The sequence below is a fragment of the Poecilia latipinna genome, unplaced genomic scaffold (genome assembly GCF_001443285.1).
Source record: "Poecilia latipinna isolate Pla-1442-1.1 unplaced genomic scaffold, P_latipinna-1.0 Scaffold2196, whole genome shotgun sequence".
NCBI lineage: Eukaryota > Metazoa > Chordata > Actinopteri > Cyprinodontiformes > Poeciliidae > Poecilia > Poecilia latipinna.
Window position 1 is genome coordinate 26,109 of NW_015114812.1, and position 15,460 is coordinate 41,568.

Consider the following 15,460-nt stretch of genomic DNA (forward strand, 5'->3'; position numbering starts at 1 on the left):
GAGATCTACAGCATTCTCTTGATTTATAGACACTCCAGACATTTAGAAAAACCAAACCTTTATTTCAGTGGTTAAGAAAATTCATGTTAAGAAATAAAAAGAAATAAGTTTTTTTTTGTTTGTTTGTTTTCTGAATCACTTTTTGCCTCAATCAGTCAAACCTTTAAAAGTTTCAACAGGAGAAATTTAAATTTGTTCTTATTTTAGGATTGATCAGAGTATCTGCCAATCATAATTTACTGATTGTTTGGGGTTTAATTGAGATATGAAACAGAAACCAGGAGACCCTCCTCAGAATGGGTAAAACTAGAGAACATGTTATTAAAGTGAGGCAGATATGTGCTGATCTGCATCAGCAAATGGTTACAATAAATATATCACTTAACTTAACCTATTTTAATTAAATTAATTTCAACACAGTTCAGTGCAATTTAATTTAATTTAATTTAATTTAATTTAATTTAATAATTCACAATTGTTGAACATCTTTTTAAATGTTTCCATTTAAAGTGGATTTACAACAAATGTTGTTCCGCTTTACAAGACAAACAGATTAATTTAAAGTATAAGTATATACTAATTTATATACAGAAATACTTAATCAGTTTAATCCAGTCGGACTGACATTCAAGTGATTGGTCAAGACAGCAATTTATTTTTATCAGCACGGTGAAATTCAGAAGATGTGATTATTCGCGTCATGTTTACGTCCGATTTTGAAATACATAACTCCTGCTTTTCAAAGTTGAAAAAAAAATACTGATATCCATTAAGTACTTTGAAATACTTTGCAGGCAGCTGTCAAACACTTTCACTCTGAGGTTATACATTAAACATTAAACATGAAACGAAAATAAAAAATAAAAAAACGACTGCTGAGTGCTGATGTTGAGTCACTGATACATTTTTAAGTTTCTTCACAGTGTGAAAACAAACAGAATCAGTGTGTGAGCCGTGGTATGCACCTCTGCAGTCTTGTTCAGAATAATGTACAACGCTATAAGAAAGTGAAGCTGGGAGTTCATTACTTATATAAAAGCCTGGATTATATTTTATTTTATTTGGGTAGTTTTAACTAAATATTGGGCCAAGAAAAACGACCAAAACTGCCATTTTCACCTAATCAGACTTCGCTGATCTTTTCCCGCAAGATGAAATATGAAATGCTAAGATGGAAAAATGATGCTGTAAAATTATATTAATACCAAAGGGTTCAGTTTCTGCTTCAGTTCACACTACAACTAGAGAGACAAAGTTTGTTCACGTAAAATATCGCTAACCTTTTATCTGCTAACTAGTTAGTACAAGCTAGTGGCAGTTGTGATCTGAATGCCTGTTTGTAGCTGACAGTAGCACCAGGTGTGGTCATCTGCTGCTGTGTCTCAGCTGTTTTAAGGTTTTTTTTGTGTTCACTTACGCTGTTAGTTCAGTGATTCTGAAGAAAAACTAAACTTTCAACCTTTTTTCACTTGGAATAGAACAGAATAACTCTTATTGGTCCCTGAGTGGGAAAATCCCTCATGCACAGCAGCAAAACTGTGTGGCAGATACAGGCACATACTATTTTCTTTTAGCTCTTGAAAACAGTTAAAAAATCTTTGCACGAAATAAGGACACAAACAGTAAACAACTGCAGAGTGAGGAGTAAGTAGTAAAAAAAATAAATTGAAGAAAAATATCCTCAATAGAATAAAATGCACGGTATCTTTGCAAATTACATATTTTGAGCAGCAAATGTTGTCTTGTAAGCAGTATAGTTTTTTCTATGTTCTTTTGAGTGTTGGCAAATTTGATATATATTTTTCTTCATGTTTTGATTTAACATATCAAATACAGTGTTCCCACTACATTTGCATGTATAGAAATAACAGCTTTTATAAAAGGTTTTCAGCCCTATTCATTTTTTAAGTACACTGCTGTCCTCTTAAACAGAATGTAGGTTCTGTCTGTGCCTCAAATGTTTAATTTTTTTTTTTTTTTACATGAACAGAAATCTGATCTACTTCAAACGCCTTGTAACAGTATGGGGCAAAACAAAACAAGCATATCAAGTTTTTCGTTAGTGAAACAAAAAGAAGAGGAAAAGGGAAAGAAAAGAGGTTAGATAACTTAAAGAAACTGCAAACTTGGCTCTCTAAATGCTCTCCCTTTCATTTGCCTGATTCATTCAAGAGCCAACACACAAAAGCACACACACCCACATGCCCTGCTGACTGAAAGGCAGCAAGGATAAGTGGTAGCTCGCTGAAGAGAGGGTAGCGAGAGCAGGTCGCCATGGCAACACGGGGGGCGGGGGATTGTTGCTTTCACTGGCGAAAGAGAATCAGCTTTGACTGTCCCCGCTTCTCCCCTCGTCTTCTCCCGTCCCCATCTCTCTCTCTCTCTCTCTCTCTCTCTCTCTCTCTCTCTCTCTCTCCCCCTTCTTTTTCTTCTCCTCCTTCCCCCCGTCTCACCTTTTCTCCCTCTCTGTGTGTTTTCTTTTCATCTGACGTCAGCTTCCTGGGACATCTGCACAGTACGTGAGCATTCAAGTCACGTCTGTTGTTTCAATCTCTTCATGTCAGCACAACAAGTGATGTTCAGCGAGTGGATGTCTGCGTGTGAACAGAGGCATTGATTTTGAGTCTCATATTTACAGATTATGAGTAATTGTTGCATTCTGTTGTCGCAGTGTAAAAAGCCACGAATATATATATATTTTTTTAATTTCCCTTGCATGCAAAACCAGCGTTATCTCCCTATAGAGTACTTTAGAGGACCGGCTTGCACATGAACACCTACACACATGTCTCAGTGTGCATGAGGGATACGTGTTGATGTGTGGCAGAGCATGTCTCCCCTCCTGTCAGGGCATTTGGATTCTGTTCACAGGTGGGTGCACCCCCACCTCCCCCACCTCCACGCCGGACCTGAGAAGACTGAACAACTCAAGGACAAGCCTCCTCCCACCACATCACAGCCACCTATAACGGCATGCGTGGACGGGGGAGTCTGTGTACGTGAGAGTGTGCATCAGTAAAATAAAGAGAGAGAGACAGAAAAAAGAAGAATGATGGAGCATTTGCTGCCATGGTGACAAGCTCAGCGGTATCTAATAGCAACAGGCTGTTGAGAAGCCTGACTTATCTGGGTGAGTGGGAAGGTGGAGGGGGGTGGGGGGACGAAGGTGGACAGAGAGGAGAGGGACAGAGATGGAAAACAGAACCGAACCTCGGCTCAGGTTTTTTTCAAATAATAATAATAAATTCACTTTTGCGCATTTCTGTTTCCTTCAGAAAAAAAAAAAAAAAAGCATCTGTCACAATTACCGGGGCCGCAAGTGCTACCCTGCGATATTTTTAGTGGCTTTTTCTACATTTTGAGAAACTTGAAAACAACAAAAATGAATCTGGATTCGTTTGATTTATAACATACAGTTCAAACAGGGCTCTATATCTCACTGTCTGCTGCTTCTCCCTGCACACAGAGAGAAAGAAAGACGAAGAATCTGGTTTGAGGTTCAGTAAGTTCACTGTAATTTCATTTTGGGAACAAAAGACAAAAAAAGAGCAAGATTTAATTTTTTTTTTCTTTCACATAAACAGAGCTGTTCTGCATGCAGCTCACAGATATTCTGACCATTTCATAGAGTTAATGTAACGTCTTTTGGGGACGGCTTAATGGAAATCTGTGAGGATCTTATGTAAAATATAATTGGACTCCACGTGACTTTTCAGCTCTATCTGGTGGTCAGGTGTGGTGATGCAGCCATAAAAAAAACAAAAAACAATACATATTTTACTACTGATAGAAAATGGTTTGTGTCTTTATAGCATTCCTCAACAGATGATACATTTTGTAAAAGTACATTTTGAAGAAATAAAATCTTCTAGTATTTACGAATTGTTTTATAAAGAATTATTCATTGCTGTTAAATGATCAAACTCTGCCTGTAATTGCTGACCAGGCTTTTTGCTTCTTCTTCCTGCCGTCACCCTAATTGTTAGCTTCCCCCACATCTCCTCAAATAAGACTACCATGGTTGACCAAACACTACATTCACTTTCTTCTGTGGTCTTTTTAGTCCCTAAAGCTAAATCAGAAAGCCTGCAGATTAAGCTAAAGATGGATGAAAAAAAGATATGAATAAAATAGAATAAAATAAAAGATGAATAAAGCTAGAGATGGGAGTAACTCTGGTGACAAAAGGATACATGCATAGAGCTTTTACTTGGGCACGAGCCTCAAGGTGTTTCTTCTGTGCCTGAGTAAAATTCCTTATCAGTATTTAGCGAAACATTGCATCCATATGAAAAACTAAGTTATTAAAGATCCACTGTGGACTGGTTGTGTGATTTGGAAAGTCGTTTACCCCTAAAAATGGAGAACAGCTGTTCAAAACAATCAAAGTCACGTGTTCAAGTTAGGAAGCCAAAATTTGAACTCTAAGTGGCAATGCAGTTTTACTAAAAGATGTTATTGTGATGGAGAAGAATACAGTAGGAAAATACTTTTTGTTCTTCATGTGTCATTTTATGTGGCATTTAATTTCTGTAGACTTTGGAGCATATTGATAATTAAGCCAGACAAATAGGATAAATGTTTGTATTTAAAATATTAATATGTTATATATATATTTATAAAACACAAAAAAACTTTTGAATGTCTATCATACAATCTCACATGTAGTTCTCTTTATGTTGTAGCCGTGGTGTGACTTTCAAAGTCAAACATGAACATCAACCTTGTATTTCCCTTTTCTTCACAGACCAACACATGATGTAATGATGTCATCGCTGATGTCAACACCTGATTCAGATCTTACTGGACAGGATCCTAAAGGTCATTGGGACACATTAAATCCTTCTGGGAAACAAAACAACATAAAATGCAGCACAAACACAGGAAATTGTTTTATGTCTGAGTTTGATGAAGGCATCTGATGTTGGTTTTTTATTGAAATCTTAAACAATAGTGGTACAAATACAGAATAAAATGACACATTCATTTACAAAAATCGTAGATTAATTGAAAACTTAAAATATGAACATGCACGGTCAATTACATGTAAACAACAGAATTACTAGCTAACAAACATATCAGTGTAATACATAAAAAGCTCCAAAGAACTATGTATATAAACAGAAGGTGACATCGGATCATATAGTAAAATTGTCTCATATCTGATACGGCTAAACTTGTGTTTAACCTGGGAAGGATGCTGCTGTTGTTATGAGGAAACCTAGCCGGGCAGAGTGTGTGTTTGTGAGTAGAGCAGCCAGCAGTGAGGTGTATTCTCACTCAGGTAATTAGGTGGCAGATACAAAGGCTTTAAAAAAATACCCTGAGGCTCTCAGGATAATGGTTATCTGATCGCTCAGAAGAGGTTATGAAAGAAAATAAAAAACAAATATCAACCCCTTCTTTCTCTCCTCTGAAGAGCTAGATGGAATAATAAAACCAAATGGTATGTCAGACGAGAACCAAGGAGGGTCACCTAAGTCGTTATAAATGGATTTAAGCCTCAGCCCTAAAAAAATTACTTTTTTTTTTCTTCACATTTTTGCATATTATTCACAAACTTTTGCAGGGATTTTATTTCAGACGCCAGGACAAAGTAGCGTATAATTCCTCACGCCCCCTACGGAGTAAAAATAGTGTGGTCGGTTACGTTTTGATTTTCCCACTTTTTTTTGTCTGCAAAACGTTGGTTGTTATTTAGGCCTCATGTGCACTGATCCACATGACTATACAATGTTGCTGATCAAGATCGTCACAATGAGACAATGGCAAATTATCACCTTGTCAGGTATAATAAAATAAACAAAACACACAATCAAAATGATCAGAATTTTTTTTTTTTTTAACAATGCTACAAGTAAGTTTAAGTTTAGATTACAAACACTATTTGGTCCCACAATGCATTTAAATAAAAGTAATCATGCTAAACATTTTTTTTTCTTGTCTTTTTTTTAAAAGTATTTCTATAGATTGAGAAAGATGCCTCACATACTCAGATTAACCGATAAACAGATGAACAGACACATTAAAGGCAGTGGCTGGACCTCTCGTCAACCTCATTGGGGATGTCCACTCCTTGGACACGTTCATTTTTTGGGTAACGCTCTCCTCGATGCATGTCGAGGAAGGGATGCCAGTCCTTCGACGGGGCAGACTTTGATCTCATTCGCTGCAGATGTCAAAACATTTGAAATCAGAAAAATGCAGAAAAACAGCACACATAAGATTTAAAATTATGACTCGCTTACTTACATTTATGAGACTTCCTTTACTTTGTTTCAGATGATAGATGGCAGCAATAGGGAGCCAGATCAGGACGAAAAAAAGCATGCACCATCCCAGAGACAACCCCCAGGATGGGAAGCGTATGTCTCCATATGTGGGGGCTGTAAAGGTCGATAGAGACCATGCCAAGATAACCTAAACAACAATGAAGTATGACTTTAGAGAAAAAAACAAAACAAAACAAAACGCTGGGATCTTTGGTATCTTTATCTGCATCTTCAGATAAATGTTGATCAAAATTACAGTGGCTCTGAAAAATTTACATCCAAATATTAGGTGCACAAAAGTAGGCCTAAGTCTAGGTTTTTCATTATTTATCCATTTAAACAGTTCTTTTATACGTCGTTATACTTAAACATGATAAATAGAAGAAGCAGAAACAATGTATAAGTTCTTTTTTTTTTTTTTTTTACCAGTAAGATGCAGGGGGTGAAAAGGAACCAACATAACCTCCACCACAGCCAGAAACGGGGGGAATGTTCTCCAATCATCATTTCGATGTCATCTATGAAACGGTCCAGTCCTGTTCAATGTAACAAAGCACAACAAAACAAAACAAAACAAAACAAAACAAAAAAACACCGAGACTGGGGTTTGGAAGAGTCTCTCGCTTTCATAAATGTGTGCACCGATTTTTGGAGGTCATGTTTACCATATATGTAGGAAACACCAACGACCTCTAAGAGAACCAAAAATAGCACAACCCAGCTGGCGATAAACGAGTCGATGAGTGTCACCCAGTAGATTCCAGCCTTTAATTCAAAGGAACAGATAGAACGCATTGCCAGGTTTTAAAACAGATAACAGAAAGCTGCAGTGAGACATACTTACTCTTGTGACGCACGGCAAGCCCAGAAGGTAGATGAATGTACACGTTGCTATTGTCAGCAAGGCTCGCCTGGGTTTCAAGACTCTGGGAAAAGCATCCTGCAGGGAGGTCAATACCACCTCTACGGACAAAAGGAGAGGCTTTAGAAAATGAAAATCCAACAGACTGACTCTGAGTTGAAGGTCTAACCTATTTCTGCAAACAGAGAGTCCAGACCGATAGTCAGAATCATGAAGAAGAACAAAACGGACCACAGTGGTGAGACGGGGAGCTTAGTGAGAGCTCCTGGATAGGCAATGAATGCCAAGCCAAATCCTGCAGAATAAAACACAATGACATCAATGCTGATAGTTTCATACACCAGACCTCAGGGCTAGCCGAACACTTTGAATGTCTGACCTTCCTTTACCACTTCTGCAACTGGTAATTTATAGATGTGAGCCATATGACCCATTATGGAGAAGATTGCGAAGCCAGCAAAGATACTAGTTGCTTTAAAGACAAGAAAACACGTCACAAATTGGAGCCATTTTCAAATTTCTTTACCAAATAGTGCAGCAATCTGGGCTCCTACCAGCATTAGTAACCGACACAATTATTGTGTCTGTGAACACATTGTTGTGGAAGTTGTTGTAGGAAGAGAGGGCCATGAGTCCTCCCAAGCCAATAGAGAGGGAAAAGAAGATCTGGGTTGCTGCGTCTTTCCACACCTACAACACATACACACACACGCACGCACACACACAATGCAGCTGAAAAGTATAAGCTAGTGTTACATGCTGAGGCAGATAATGGCTGATTGGACACCCACCTGGGCTTCAGCCAGCTTTGTCAAATTGGACTGGGTTCCAATGTAGAACTCAATCCCATCTCTAGCTCCCTCTAGTGTCACTCCTCTGATCAGCAGGATAAAAATCACCACATAAGGAAATGTGGCCGTGAAATACACAACCTTCGGAGAAAGAAGATGAGTTGGAAATGAGTGGCTAAATCTTAAATCTTATGACAGTCTTAAAATGTACATCACATGATTTCACACATGCTTGATACAAGACACTGGACAACAGAGAAACAACAGAAAGGGTGAAAAAGTAAACTGAAGGCATGTTGCCCAGAAATAACTCTTTGTTCATCCATCCATCCATCCATCCATCCATCCATCCATCCATCCATCCATCCATCCATCCATCCATCCATCCATCCATCCATCCATGCTGCAGAGGTCTGGAAGGGAAACCCAGACATTTCTCTCCCAGAATCAATCTCCAGCTCATTCCTGGGGCCAGATGATACATTTAGTAAGACGTGTCAGATTTACCCAGGAGTCGTTCTTATCAGACGCCTGAACCACCATAACTGATTCCTGTCGACACATTGGGGCAGCAGCTGTAGTTTATTCTCCCTCTTGAGATGTATGAACTCTGCACCCTTTATCTAAGGTTGAATCCATACCGTCTGTTGTTAAGGGACATATAACCAAATGTTAACTGGGTGGTGTGGAAATATTTGGCAGCACAGTGAAGCAGTGCTTAGTACTTTTGCTTTGCAGCAAGTAGGTGGTGAGTTTTAATCCCAGTCTGCAGTCTTTCTGCATTGAGTTTTTATGTTCTACAGTGACCAAACTTGGATTAAAATCAGTGTCTTCAGTCAGAAGCTTCTTCAGCTTCACTGTACTACAAACGGCTACAGGAGATCTGTCCTGCCCAGTCATTAGCATCTACAACGACGTTTTTAATGTAACTGTATAAGAATAGTTGCAACATTTATTTATCTTCTGGAATTAATTAAGTATTTTTTTAAATTACGGTAACTGGATTAAATAATACATTCAAACTTCTTTAAAAATCATTAAAGTTGTACGGAAAGTTACATTAGGTAGTTATTCCACCCTGGACAAAGATAAGTTCAAATTAACCATTAATTAATCATTAATTAACATGAAATTTTCTCCCTTGGGTGAACATAAACTTATTTAGAGAACTGTATTCTGCATTGCGCAAGAGTTCTTCAGTCAAATATGGCAGAACTTTTGATTTTCCACTTCAAATTATGGACAAGCTTATCCATATGCTGTAGATATGAGGACATACTTTTCCTGATGACTTGATGCCTTTGATCAGAGTTGCACCTGCAAGGAAGGTGCTCAACAACAGGCAAAGAGCAAGGTGCCAAACCACTGGTCCTGTTTGATCCAGGCCACCGGATCGCTCCAGAGCCACATGGCTAAACATGACAAGAGAGACATCTTTAGCATGCTAGCATGCAGTAGGGTCAATTTTAGCATGCTCGTTAGAAATGTGTAGCTCTTACTCCCAGTAGTACTCGCTGGGGCTCTGGACATCCATCTTGATTATGTTGGATGGATTACAAGTCTGGACCGATTGTGTCAATATACCACTGACATTACAAAACACTAAAAAAAAAAAGATAAACAGTTAGTGAATGGATCACACGTCTTTTGATTGTATTGTGTCATCTGTCACAATGCAATCGTTTGACATCTTATGATGTTCCTAAACAGTTTAAAACCTCAGAGAAATGGCACCTCCTTCTAAACCGCAGAAGATGCAACTATGACATTTTAAATAAGCACCAAAAGGCTTGTCACTGCAGGTAGTGGTGGTAGTGGTGTTAGGGCAGCTGGTCCATGGAAGAGGGCTCTGCATGGAGGCAAACATGTAGTACAGGCTGTAACCAATGATGACGTTGTAGTAAATAGATATTAAGAGAGTCACCAACACCATCCCTATGCCGACACCTGGAAAGAGAGGCGAGAATATAAACTGTAAAATGATGAAAACTCCTTAAAACATAAACATTTCATCAGCTCTATCAGTGTACAGTGCATTTTAAAAGCCAGGATGCAAACCCAGGACCTTATTGCTACAAGGCAGAAGCACTAACAGCTGTGCAGCCCGTCAAAGAGTTTCATTACTTATCAGTATTTACATGTATATTTGATTTGTTTTCACAGACAACAGTAAATGATTGAATAGTGAATGACTTGTCTAATGGCTGATAAAATATCTATATTTTACTTAAATTTTACTTGTTAAAATGCTCTTCATTTCCTTTCACCAGCTAAAGGAGAATTTGCATTATCAAAGTCTTAAAGAAGCTACCGCACAATCAGAGCTGGGCTGAAGTTAACTGTCGCTAATAGAGCCGTTCACTAACAGCGGTTCTCTTTAAATATGAGAACCGCGTTCATCTGTGGACACAGCGTTGACCATTAACCACATCTACCTTTCATCTCCCTGAAATTATTGACATATGTTTTTGTTTTTTTTTCTAATCTCACCCTGCAGGATTGGCACTGCTCTCCAAATATTGATCGGACCCTGGCTGCAAAACTGACCGAAGGAACTTTCAAGGAAGAAAAGGGGGATACCAGTCACCAGAAGCATTGTGAAGTATGGGATGAGAAAGGCCCCTATATGACAATGGCACAGAATAAAAAAAAAAAAAATGGTAGCACAATTAATGACAAGACTGAAAAGGAGCCCCGGTGGATTGGATAATGGATCTGAGAATATTAATGTACCCCCTCCATTCTTGTAGGTCAGGTAGGGAAACCTCCAGACATTTCCCAGTCCAACAGCATAGCCGATCATGGAGAGGACATAGTCACGCTTGTTTGACCAGTTTTCACGGGTAAAATGTCCACTACTGGCATTTGCGGATGCATCCTGCTTTATGACAAAGTATAGACAATGTAACAAATGAAAAATACTGATCATTTTGAAGTCTATTTTTATTTATCAATCCCCCCCAGAAAAAAGCAACACTCGGGAAAAGTTTTATTAACAGGGCTTATTTGTGCAGGTAAATACAGTACGGATGATTCCTCTCATCGTCCTCTTTCATAGAAATAACGCACAAATAAAGAAATTTGTTTATCAAAATCAGTGAAATCTCAACAGTCTTTGGTACAGTCTAATACCGCTTTCTGCTGACGCATAGCGCTCAGAGCTCAGATAATAACAGCTTGTACACACATTTGGTCACATTGTCAACATATAATCACAGCCTGACGATGGATCGGACATCTTATCCCATAATCCCTGATACAGAGGTAACTTTGTTTTCTGCTTTTGGTAAGTGCTGTCAACAGTTGTGTGATTAAACATCAAATTCTTTTAAACTAAGCCAAATTCATCACACGCTATTAGAACCGACAAGTGGAATTGCTAGATTAGAAGATTAACAAGTCCAAGGAATTTAACCACTGAGAAGTGGTTCTCTACAACCGGCTCTCTCCAAAAAACGATTCTCCATTCCCATCCCTTGCTGACGGTCATTGTTGTGCACGACAGAAACCTGTAGAGTGCAGCAGTCTGCGGATGCTGTTCAAGCTGGGGCGCAACTACATACTTTCTGAGGTCCATGCGGATACATTGCAAAATATTAATGACTAAATGAATAAATTTTGACATCTGAGCAGCAGCCTGGACTGCTAACACTAAATTGTTACATGTCCGTTTTCACTCACCAATTTCTCCAGAATGGCATCAAATGAAACCGAGTGCAATATTGTTGTCAATAGAGATCACTGCTAACTGTGTTTTCATAAGGTTAATGCTACACTATGCAACTTTTATAAAAATATGTTTTTTAGATATTTGTTAAAACATCTGTATGAGGGTGATTGACAGCGCTAAGACCATTCTCTTGGCTCTGATTGGTTGTTTCTGACAGAACAAAGTATTTGTTCAAATGACAGCAGGTCCATCGGGAGAAAGCAGAGGAGTTTGATTTTTTTTTTTTAGAGATTGTCCTAGATAATGCTGTTACAACATAGTGATATAGTGATTGTTTGAACAAATATGTACAAACTGCTGTTTTAAAAAAGCATTATTTAATAGCTTTAAACATTTTCTAAAAACGCATCACTTACTAATGCACTTTTAGAAAGTAAATAATATTTTAAAATCAAATATTTGGGATTAAGTGGCTGTTCCTACACTTCCACCTAATATTAGACCAACCTTTGTCCTGATTCCTTCTCTCTCCATCCTCTTTTCCTGATCTCCGTCTTCACAACTAAATGACATAAACTTTGTGTTAATTATGTTTTAAAAATACATCACTTAAACCATATATAAAAAACATGAAATCTCAATTTGAATTACTGTCCGTGAGGGATAACAGCCACTGACTGGACTCTGCATCTGATCACACTTGGATACACAACACTAGTGTAGTGTTATATTGAGTGAAGAAACAAAACAGCTGGATTTACACAGAGATTGTATTCCTCAAAATTAGACACGGCTTACAAATTAGGTGACTTCTGGAGTCAGCTGGTTTCACTGGATTGTATTCAAATACATTAGAGTAAAAAGGGCTGAATTCAAATGCAGATTATACTGTTCAAATGTATAATTGTACATAAATGAAATTTGATAAAAGGGGTCTATGCAATATTCACATATAGTTCCAGTTGAGGTTCAATTTGAGGTCGGTATTTATTGTATTGTTTACCATGTATCGTGATAAATTACTTATCATAATACAAATTTTGATTTATTGTTATGATCATAAATTTCAGTCAAGTATGATTAAACTCCACAAAACTATCTGTGTCAGGATTGTGAGTTTTAATATTTTCTCCAGTCAATGAGTATCAGTAAAATAAATGTGAAAATATGATTAAATGCAATTACTGTGTGCAGATTAGTGATGTAAATTACACTACTTTTTGTGACTGGTGTCCTAAACAACTGTACATGTGAATGTTTTTCAAGAGCAGTATTTATGTTTGTGGGGCTATGATTGCTGTGCCATGCAGTCAGATCCATACAATTATCTAATAAAGATAGAATAAGTAGCTGTTATTACCACAGCCCGAGCTCTTAAAAATAAAAAAAAGAAACTGCTGTTTTTGGCAATAAGTTATTCTTTGGTGTCTGAAAAGCCAATTCAAAAACCTCTTTAACCTTGTTAAAAACAACCAGCTGCTTCCTATGTCCTGAGTAAACAGCCAGAGATCCCGTTTCCTGTCTGACAGTCCTTGTTCATCCTGCTGCATACCTTCGCCAATAGTCAGAGTAAAGGAGACCCATTCCGCTCTGTGTCCACATTGTGAACAAACAAAATAAATCACACATTTGGAGGCCATCATCACTTGTTGCTGTGGCCACGGTAACTCTCCCAACTCCCAAGTCGGTTGTGTGTCTGAGTGAGATGGTTTATTCCCAAAGGCGGGGCTTAGTGAGAAAAACCTGAAGGTTTGAAACAAATTGAATAATTCAACTGCTGGCACCGTTAAGAGGAAAGGGGCCGCACTGAGACGGTTTTAGGCAAAAAATAATGCGAAACTAAAGAAGTCCACACAAAAACGTCAAAATACAAAATAAAGATAGAACCATACATAACTTATTTAGACAGTTTATCAGGAAAACAAAAGCGGATTTGGGGGTTAGAAAACTATCTGTATTATCTGCCGTTGATTTTAAGCTAGAATCAACGGTACTGCGCGGTTACCTAGCAACCCCCCAACCCCTTAACTAACCAAGCGGAGCTCCAGAACTATTGATCAGTTGGTTTTGACGCTGTATACAAAGCACAATGGGTGGTGGGAAAGGCAAGTGTTTTGTTTTTGACTTACCCTTCAGAAAGTACTTGCATCACTTCAAAATGTATGATTATATAGTATCACGTCTAGTTACAGTCATCCTCAAGTGCGAATGTGAACGTTGAATTGGGGGCGTGGCCTGCGAGAGCTTACTTTGATTTAAAGGGACAGGAGGCACTTAATTAGATTATTCTGAAAGGATCTCAAAATATAGAGAAATCTATCTATCTATCTATCTATCTATCTATCTATCTATCTATCTATCTATCTATCTATCCTGTTGAATATATAGCAGGAGAGATTTACAATAAAAACATATGATATCGCCACCAGCCATACCGGAAGTACTGATATCAAGCATGTCTAAAACGCATTTGTGAAGTGAACAACACTTGAAAAAGTGATCAAGTTTTAAAGTTAACAGAGCTAAGTGTAATTTTTTGACACTAAACTCTGTTTTAGGGATTCCAAGTATTAATAATAGTGAACTTCAGTCATAATACGTGACTCTTTCCCACTGTATTAGTTTTTTCCCCCTTTTTGTTTGTTTTTTCTTTTGTTTTACACTTTACTTAAATTAGACCAATGAGCATGAAATTTGAATGCTTATAATGTTTTCACAGTCTTAAGATTTTGAGCAGGACTTTATATTATGTATCAGAGACAACAGAGTAAAACAGAGAGAACTATAGGAGAAGACGCATAAAGAAAAACTGAAATTAAAGGCAAATAAAAGGCTATAAATGATCCTCACAACAAAAATGGATCATAGTCACAGACATATCATATAATACAAATTATATTAAAGCTCCTAAACTAATTTTGAGTACAACATGTAATCATGATCAAGTGACTGCTCTTAACTAAAGCATGTCAATGTTTTCTGACCTTTGATGCAGCATAATACTGCTGAAGAAACATCTGTTAAATTTCACATTTGAACACAATCACAGCTGTGTGTGTGATAACATCACAATATGCCACTGGGCCTGCACTGATTGGGGTTTGACAATTCTTGAACAGTGGTCTAATGCACATGGTTAGATCTGGATGCTGGAAGCCCAACGCAGACAGAGAGCAGACTCTGACGGGATGTCCTCCTGACTGATCTCGTTCCCATCCAGTCGCAGCGTCTGCAGTCTGGAGAAATTTGTCACGTCCACAACGGGGCAGAAACTTCCCAGGGAGAACTCTGCAATGACAGGACAGTGACTTATAAAATACCCCTGTGAGTGAGGTAATTTCCTCACAATATGCCTGAAAGGCCATTTACCTTTGATCTGATTGGCTTGCAGGTAGAGATGCTGCAGTGTGGTGCTGACAGTAGGGATTCTCTCCAGTTTGTTGAAGCTCAGGTCCAGCTCCACCAGTCCGGTTATATTGAAGGTGTTGGATGGGATCCCTTTGTCTTTCAGCAGATTGTGAGACATCCTTATATACTGCAGCTGAGCTAATCCCCCCAGGAAACCCTCGGGCAGAGAGTCAATGGAGTTAAACTCCATGTAGAACTGGTGCAAATGTTCAGGAAGAGCATCTGGGACCTGAAGCAGAAAAGAAAAGGTTTATTTGCATGACGTCATTCAGGCACAAGGCAAGTCAAAGTCCTTTGTAGGAGAAAACTTAACATATTTACATTACAGACTAACATGAATAGTAACATATGCCAAGTAAAAATAGTAAAAATGTAAATGATAAAAAACCCTAAACCTAGTCAAGACAGGAAGAATGTGGATGTGGGAAAGCCGCTCTTTATGGAGGGTAGGTTAGTG

General features: G+C 38.1%; 2 protein-coding genes across 3 annotated transcripts in view; both read right to left on the reverse strand.

Moving 5' to 3' along the window:
• Positions 1–4,888: 4,888 nt before the first annotated feature.
• Positions 4,889–13,843, reverse strand: slc6a14 (solute carrier family 6 member 14). 2 transcript variants are annotated; one of them, XM_015017834.1, is made up of 16 exons: positions 13,725–13,843; positions 12,103–12,157; positions 10,659–10,803; positions 10,416–10,547; positions 9,708–9,872; positions 9,425–9,527; positions 9,205–9,337; positions 7,926–8,066; positions 7,689–7,824; positions 7,514–7,606; positions 7,304–7,429; positions 7,117–7,235; positions 6,938–7,037; positions 6,699–6,808; positions 6,253–6,420; positions 4,889–6,169 (listed from the first exon to the last, which is right to left on the reverse strand). In XM_015017834.1, exons 1-16 carry the CDS (start codon positions 13,742–13,744, stop codon positions 6,026–6,028), a joined length of 1,890 nt encoding a protein of 629 aa, XP_014873320.1. In that variant the 5' UTR covers positions 13,745–13,843; the 3' UTR covers positions 4,889–6,025. The 2 variants fall into 2 exon arrangements, with proteins under 2 accessions (XP_014873320.1, XP_014873319.1); XM_015017833.1 differs by having other exon boundaries at positions 10,659–10,806.
• A 476-nt stretch (positions 13,844–14,319) lies between these two features.
• The window catches only part of fmoda (fibromodulin a), a 10,620-nt gene continuing 9,479 nt past the window's right edge, over positions 14,320–15,460 (reverse strand). The window contains exons 5-6 of the mRNA XM_015017835.1: positions 14,965–15,232; positions 14,320–14,883 (exon numbers count right to left, since the gene is read on the reverse strand). Of these exons, the coding sequence (XP_014873321.1) occupies positions 14,732–14,883; positions 14,965–15,232 (420 nt within the window). The 3' untranslated portion in view covers positions 14,320–14,731. The remainder of the gene's footprint in view (positions 14,884–14,964; positions 15,233–15,460) is intronic.